At 41.1% G+C, this 8,540-nt stretch overlaps 1 protein-coding gene across 1 annotated transcript; it reads left to right on the plus strand.

Moving 5' to 3' along the window:
* Nucleotides 1-206: 206 nt before the first annotated feature.
* Nucleotides 207-8,264, plus strand: LOC143475435 (ribonuclease inhibitor-like). The gene is made up of 5 exons (XM_076973293.1): nt 207-244; nt 433-609; nt 857-1,030; nt 1,554-1,727; nt 8,084-8,264. Exons 1-5 carry the CDS (start codon nt 207-209, stop codon nt 8,262-8,264), a joined length of 744 nt encoding a protein of 247 aa, XP_076829408.1.
* Nucleotides 8,265-8,540: the final 276 nt, after the last annotated feature.

Consider the following 8,540-nt stretch of genomic DNA (forward strand, 5'->3'; position numbering starts at 1 on the left):
ATTACAGAGATTACGGTTACACAAACGAGCACTTGTGGAATGCAAGTCGATTACCAACAGACAAAAATGCTAAATGTACACCTATATACACAAACCAGAAACAAGTGCAGCACATCATGTTAATGCAACAAGGAACAGGTGATACGAATGACGAAGATGAACACACACACCAGTGCACACACAAACACAGACACACGTGGACACAGATGGATGTAAACGCACAGACTGACACCCCCAGGGAGGAGTAAAGGGCTTTACCGTGATATATAACAGTAACATCCACAGCTAACCAAATATCAATGAATGTATTAATAATAATTATAATAATGTAAAATGTAACACAGCTCCCACATGTACAAAGACAGATATGCCACCTCGTATAGTCATTACACTAATATTTTTTACTCATGCTTGCTTTTGTATTTTCTTCAGACTTTCAGACTGCAGTATAAAGGAGGAAGGATATGAAGCTCTGTCTTCAGCTCTGAAATCAAACCCCTCATCACACCTGACAGATCTGGATCTGAGAGGAAACGACCCTGGAGACTCAGGAGTGAAGAAACTCACTGAGATACTAGAGGATCCAAACTGTAAACTGAAGAAACTGAGGTGAGCAAGTTAGCAAACCACATTTAAATATGTGCAGATCAGTGTTCTTTAATAAAATATGTATAAATATGTTAAATTGTTTTAAATATACAAGTTCTTTTATATAGAGAGACATTTTTATATGAAAATAAAGAATACTTTGCAAAGATATACTGTACATCTGTACAGACATCATCTGTACACTACCATTTTGTTATCCTGGGAGTTTCAATTGGATAAAAAATATCACCATATTTGTTCCTTGTAGTTTTTTGAAGACTCCTGCTGCAGAGGAAGCTTGTGATTGGCTGAGGTCCACTGTAGGTACACACCCCTTACTGCTGAGAGAGCTGGATCTGAGCAACAGCAAACCAGGAGACTCGGGCGTGAAGAAACTCTCTGTTCTACTGGAGGACCTGCACTGTAAAATATGGAAAATTAAGTAAGTTTTTTATCTTCAGTTTAGTCGTTTTCAGTGTAATGTGAAAGGTGCTCTGTTATTTGTTGATCTTAAAGATCTGAAGACATTTTTCTTTGATTCTAATTTCAGCAAGATTCCATTATATGGGATTATTACAATTCTGATTTGGCACGTTTTGTTGATTTAGGATGCAGGTTCAATGGTGTAAATTCAGATTTATGTGATACATGTATGCTGAATATGTTTATGGCCTAATCAGCACACAAAGCAATAATGACGGACCCAGTCACATGTTCAATGATATATGCCACACATTCATATTATTCTGCTATTAAAGAACAGGTTTTGGCAATTACAGATGAAAATGACAGTGTTATCATTAAGATTCTAGCAGAAATTTGACATTTATGTATCTCTCTGTGCCCTGTCATTTCCAAATGTGTAAGTACATTCAAGTATCCATTCTCCTGCACAATGTGTCCTAGTATAGAGGGTTAGAGGGGACAGATCAGTCGCTTGTACTCACACTACACTTGATTTGTAGGCTAAGTAATTGTGGCATAACGGAGGAAGGCTGTTCAGCTCTGTCATCAGTCCTCGGATTAGGGTTCTCCAGTCTGAGAGAGTTGTACATGTGCAACAACACCCTCAAGGATTCAGGAGTGATCCAGCTCTCTGCTGGACTGAAGAATCAACAGTGTAAACTGGAGATACTGAGGTAATGTAGCCAATATTTCTCAAAACACAATCTCTGATAAATACCCAAAACACAACAAAATAGTGTTCTTACAAAATTTATTATTTTGTAGGCTATATTATTTTGATTCTTAATAGTATTCAAATTGTCAGGGCTGGCTCAGATGCGGCTCCTCCCGCCTCAGGGGGGAGTTCGCCAGCCGGTTCTAGGCGGAGTCTTTGCAATCAGCAGTGATCTGTCACACCTGCCCTCAGTCCTACTTAAGCAGGTGAGTTGTGACGGATCACTGCTGAATCATTTTGGTCTCCATGCCGTATGTTCTCAGCCAGTTTTCTCTCGTTGGTGTTTCGTCACCATTTTCTCTCGCTCTCTGGCCAAGCAGGCCTCAGGTTTTCTTTGAGTGTTGGCAGGGTTGTGCGTAAGCTTCACCCCATCATTAGCTTGGCAGAACTCTCTTGTGTTGGCTCTGTTTGAGTACAATGGTAGCTCAGGAGAGCTAGTGAAGATCATTCTGTCTAAGAATAGCTTTAGCTTGACAGCTCGTTCAGCCATCCAATTAGACTGTAGGAAATAAGGACTCAGTTCAAAACCATCTGAACTGTTCTGCAGAAAACTGTGGTCCATTGTTCGTCCGTATTTCTTCAGGTATACCAAAACGGCTGAAGGTGCTTTTCAGTTTTGCAATCACTGTTTCTCTCTTTGTCTTTGGGAGGTCCAAAACTTCCAGCCATCTTGAGAAATAGTCAATTACGACCAGGTAGTTTTTCCCATTATACTCACAGATATCAACTGCGATCTTCTGCCAAGGTATCTCTGTCAGCGGTGTAGTGAGAAGAGGGTCCTTGTGCTGGCTAGGCCCGTTGATATTACAGTGTTGACATGACTGTGAGTTCTCGTACATTTCTGCCAATCCCCGGCCACCAAGCAGCATTTTTGTAGCGTTGCCTACACTTTATCAGTCCCTGGTGTCCTTAGTGGATCTTTTGGATCATGTTATCCCACATGCTACGAGGGATGATGATCTGATTTCCACGTCTCAAAATTCCATTCCATTCACTAAGCGAACCACGCTCATGGAAATACAGTTTTGCTGTTAAAACTATACTTTTAATGTGATTGGGCCAGCCGTCCTTTATATAATTAAAGATGCTCTGTAGCTCGCTGTCCCTGTCCATTTGTTCCTTTATTTGCTCCAGGACTCTTTCTCACACCGACATACTCCTCTATGGCGTCCACATATGCTTTAACCTCCTTTTCCAGGGGCCTCATGTACGAACGGTACGCTATGTTTCACGCAAACGGTCAGATGTACGAAATGTGATTTGAACGTGAGAAAGTGCGTACACCCACGACACCTTCACCTCTGGCGTACGTATGTTTCTAATGTGTTTTCGTGAATTAGTGACGCTTAGAGGTGATGCATTGAAATTACAACTATTAAGATATCCTTCACGCACACATTGTAGTAAGCCCTTATTAGGTAAAATAAAGTAAATTAATCAGAAAATTAAACAGTAAATTAATCAGACAATTTCACTGCCTTACTGAAATAATCATTCAATGTGTTTCCACTTAGCCTAGATTATATAAACATGCATTAAATGTTGTGCTGGAGTTCTTGGGAGATGGCAGCGTTGGCATTACTGGAAGATATCGCTAATGGCCGAATTCGCCGAGAGCGCGTTTTCCGTGACCATTATGATTTTTTTGGCCCATGATGATTGGCTTATAAGAGGTTTCAGATTTTCAAGAACTGTCCTCTTGTGTTGAGTTGGGTCCAGTTTTGGAGAGAGAAACGCGAGGAGTCGCGCATTGCCAGCGACAACGCTCGGCTTGCTGCCAACTGGCTTGTTTCAAAGAGAACTGGCAGACCGTTCGGGGATATCCCAGTCATCTCTGAGCTGGGCCATGCCAGCTGTTTTGGATGGGATCATCTGAATATCAGCTAGTTATATAAAGTTCCCATATGAAGCGGTTGACCAGGCAAACATTAAAGCGCAATTTGCAGCGATAGCCGGTTTCCCTAATGTAATCGGAGCGATCGACTGCACACACATTTCTATAAAGGCACCATCCGAGGAGGAATTTGCTTATGTGAATAGAAAGCACTTTAATTCCATAAACGTGCAAATAATCTGTGATGCAAAAATGTGCCTTACTAATGTAGTGGATCAACCCAATGATTAGTACATCCTTACAAACTGCATGGTTGGGATAAGATTACAAGCTAGCAGAGTGCGTGACGGGTGGCTTCTTGGTAAGCAACAAAATATAAGCATTTAAAAAGCATTTGACATTTCCAGCTTAGAATAATTCATTTTAAACATGGGTAATTGTTCAATTACTTAGGAAACAGCAGCTACGTGCTCAAGACGTGGCTGATGACCCTTTGTAATCCACAGACTGACCGGGAGTGGAGATACAATCTCTCCATTCTCGCACCCGGTTAGTTGTGGAGAGGACGATTGGGCAGCTGAAAAGCCGGTGGCGCTGGCTGGACAGGACCGGGGGAAGCTCGTGTATCGGCCAGAGAAGGTGTGTCATATTGTGAGGGCATGTGGGGTCCTGCACAATGTTGTGCACAGTTATGCCGTGCCATTGTTAGAGGTGGTGGAGCACCCAGTGAACCCAGAGCCAGGACAAATTAATGCACAGCGCAAATTTTAAATAAATTCTTTTATTGAGTTGCTGATGCTAGTGAGCGCATCACTGATATTTTAAAGGTGCATTATATTATTCTGCCAGTGTGCATTATTCTGACCCCACAACATTTAAAGCTTCACACACGCTGTCCCACTCAGACGTGCTAAACAAACATTTTTTCTGCACCTCTACCTCACTCAGGAGCGTCTCCACTTTCACATTCGGTGAAGTTCCTCTTTTTCCCCCGTTTAGACATGGTTTGTGATAGATCAGAGAGCAAACTTCTCCGGTACAGGGCAAATTTAAATGAATTTGCATATTTATAGGGGGGCGTGTCACCGTGTGCACTCAATTCCACGTTGATTGGGATGTACAAAAGAAATGTGTGTGGATTCCGGCGTACGCCATTTTCTGGATTTGTACGTACGCCAATTTTTAGTAAGAAATCCATGCAACAGAATGCTACAGGCTTTAATAATCCATCATGCGCCTGCATTAGAAGGCCTCCAAGACCATAGCTGCTCGCGTTAGCACTAACAACTGTTGGACTGTCAGTCTTTAGCAGTTCATTACCTGGTTGGAGAGATGTACAGGGTTTGAACGGTCATGAAAAACCTGGAAAAGTTATGGAATTTGAAAATAGCAATTTCCAGGCCTTGATAAGTTTTGGAAAAATAATTGCTCAAATGTTTTGGAAAAGTCATGGAAATTTGCTTGACACAATAAATGTATGTTCTGATAACCGGAAGAAAAAATTAATTTATATAATATAGCCATTTTTTTTTCATTGTGCGGACCGCTAACGTAACTTCACACGTTAGTTCACTGCGTTAGCATTGCACTCCAAGCGGAGCTGTAGATTGTACTTTGATGACATGTAAATTAGCGTAATGCTGGTAAATGCCGATTCAACAATGGCTGCTTCAGTTGGACAAATACAAGCTATGGCTTGTGAAAGACAAGTACACGGGGCGTGCAAAATGTGCATTGTGTGGTTAACCAATTGGTTAACGATGGGGTTAGAGACTGAAAAGTCCGTTGTAAAGCAGTTTTCGTCGTTAAGCGCGACCCTAGATTTAGATACGTTTTGATCGTAAACACAGTATAGAAAAAAACTAACAATGTTCTCGTGTGTACAACCCGAGAAAGAGCGATCGCGTTGCCGAAATGGGCTGCGGTGGAGGCTGTGCTGCTTCAGCTTATCGTACACAACACTCTACTACACTCCACTGTGTTGCCACTGCTCCTCCGCGCCCCACGCAAAATAAAAAAAATTTGGTCGTAACTCCGGTTTATATTTGATATTGAAAATACGGTAAATGTTAATTTTTTTCAATTAAACCACGCAACTCTTCAATGTTCTTTGATGGCAGTGACTCTGGATTTGGCCTAATGCCGCCTTTATTTATCACATGGCCTAAAAAGTCCAACGTTAACTGAGAGAATGTCAACTTCTCTTTGTTGACCAGACCGGACTTTTTGTTGGACTCCATTACTTGACAGAGTCTATCATCATGCTGCGCTTTCGTTCAACAGAAAACAAGGATGTCATCCATATAACCTATTACACGCGGTTGCCCTTCTAAAAGCTCTGACATTTTTCTTTGAAATATTTTGGGAGCAGATGTGATGCCGAAAGGCAATCTCTTAAAGCGGTACCTCCCTTGTGGGGTAATGAAATTCGTCAGCAGGGCGCTGTCCTCCAAGGGAATCTGCAAAAATCTTCTAGCAGTATCCAGACTGGATAACACTGTCCTCCCTGCAAGCTTGTGGAGAAGATACTCGATAGTAGATAAAATGAACTTTTCTCGTTCCACGCTTTCGTTTAGCTTCTTTAAGTCCACACAAATTCAGATTTTGCCATTTTTCTTTACAACTACTACCATTGGTGTGCACCATCGTGTTGGCTGGGTGACTTTTCCAATGATGCCCATTAACTCCATTCGTTTTAATTCTTCCTCTACTTTAGATAATAGAGGTACAGGTACCCATCGTGGGATGGCTATGCTATAAGGTTTGGCTCCTTCTTTAAGCACGATTCTCACAGGATTTCCCTTTAGGGTGCCCACGCCACCAAAAGCATTCACTTCACTTAAGGTTGAACATTTGATCAGACCTAGCTTTGCGGCTATGGCCCTGCCAAGAAGATTATCTCCACATGATTTTACTGCGACAGTCCTAAAGTAGCAATCACACTGGTTGTTATTCACCTGGGCTCTGATTTTGGCCATGAACTGCCCCTAGTGGCCACTATGCCTCCTGGGCTGTCGAGTTGTGACCCTTTGACTGGTTTGAGTTTGGGTTTGTTCTTCAAGCCATCATAAGCAGCTTCTGTGATCACTGAGGTATCTACCCCTGGGTCTATTTTAAATGTCACTGGGGTGTTTCTGATGTTCAGTGTGAAGTGCCAAGTTGGCTCATCTTCTGTGATGACCTCGTCTAATGTCTTCTCTTCAGTGAGTGAGCCCAGAAAGAATAGGTCTTCACCCGTTTAATTTTTGTACTTTTACTGTTGGCTCTCGCACACACTTTGTGAACATGCTGCTGCAAAATGTCAGATTTTCTTGCATTTATTGCACTTTTTTTCCTTTGCTGGTCATTCTGTAGCATTACTGTTTTTTGCATCTTCCACATTTTTTTAAATTCTCATTTCTGTTTGTGTGTTTAGTGCATTGCCGTCATTCTTTCTTTCCTTTCCATATAAAGGATTTAACTTCAGCCACAGTGCTGGATTGTTCTTGATTCTGTCCTTTAATTAGTTCGAAATGTCTTGCCACTTCAACTGCACGTTGCAATGTTAAGTCATCTTTCATCTGAAGTCTCTGAGACAATCCTTTATCATGTATTCCGATGACGATGATGTCTCAGATACTCTTCTTTTGTGTTCCAAAGTCACAATTTTCTGCTAGCTCGTAAAGCTGCCTGATAAAAGCCTCCATGTTTTCGCCAGCTAGTTGCGTTCTGGAGTGAAATTGAGCTCTCTCAAATATGACGTGACACTTATACTTAATACTGCTTATATTAAGGCATGAACCAGGAACACAGAAATATTTACCATAAACACGAGCTCTGGTGATGAGTTACGTGAACATTGACCTGCAACGAAAGACTGAAAACACATGGACTAAATATCAAACTAATGAACCAAACAATATAGACAGCTGAAACTGATACAGGAGAGTGGAGATATTGACAAGAAGGCGTGACGGACAATGAAGTACATGCAAAGCAAAAACAAAGACATGTCTGACATGCAGAGGAGGGGCTAAAAACTGACAGGTGGGGCAGAGCCAGATGTGACGTGGCCATTTAAAAATAAAACTTGCAATAATACTTTTTATTATTGTTTCAGTTTTGTAGAATGTGGAGGAACAGTATATGGATATATATGGTTTTTATCATTTTCAGGGATCAATTATTAAAATGTAGTATTGTGTTATGGAAAAAGAACCCTCAGTGAAGATGGGTCACACCACTAAATATTAAGCAAAATAATTCACACATGATGGTCTCTGGTGCAAGAATTTTACCCTTAATTGTTTGTGTATTTAACCAAAGTTTGTACAACTCTAGTCAAAAAGAATAGATTTTCTGAATATCATGATATGCTGTTGGCATGCATCTAATGACAATATTTGATAATGTTCAGAATTATGTGTAGGACAGATAAAGGTTTATATAATTAATGAATTTAAAAGGTTGCATGTAAGAATGACAGACTTTCTTTCTTTTAGTCTTTCAGACTGCAGTATAACAGAGGAAGGATATACTGCTCTGTCTTCAGCTCTCAAATCAAACCCCTCATCACACCTGACAGATCTGGATCTGAGAGGAAACGACCCTGGAGACTCAGGAGTGAAGCTCCTCACTGAGATACTAGTGGATCCAAACTGTAAACTGGAGAAACTGAGGTAATTTGTGCCATATTTTGTCAATTGTGATTTTTTTCACCGCAAATTTGAAATTTGTCCTCCGCTTTTTACCCATCTGTGCAGTTAGAAAACACACACACACACACACACACACACACACAAGTGATTACTAGGGGGCTGTGGATCACACATGCTCAGAGTGGTGGGCAGCCCTAATCTATTTACAGGGGGAAATTTATTTAAAAGAGATGTTAACATCAGGTATGTATGTTGTAGTGGTGGGCCGTTAACGGCGTTAACGGCGGTCGTTAATTTGATA

This window comes from Brachyhypopomus gauderio, chromosome 14, assembly GCF_052324685.1.
Source record: "Brachyhypopomus gauderio isolate BG-103 chromosome 14, BGAUD_0.2, whole genome shotgun sequence".
NCBI lineage: Eukaryota > Metazoa > Chordata > Actinopteri > Gymnotiformes > Hypopomidae > Brachyhypopomus > Brachyhypopomus gauderio.

Coding starts and splice junctions, on each gene's coding strand:
- LOC143475435 (XM_076973293.1), top strand. CDS start 207: ATGGATGTAAACGCACAGACTGACACCCCCAGGGAGGA. Junction 245..432: donor ACTGACACCCCCAGGGAGGA/GTAAAGGGCTTT, acceptor TATTTTCTTCAG/ACTTTCAGACTGCAGTATAA. Junction 1,031..1,553: donor TGTAAAATATGGAAAATTAA/GTAAGTTTTTTA, acceptor CTTGATTTGTAG/GCTAAGTAATTGTGGCATAA.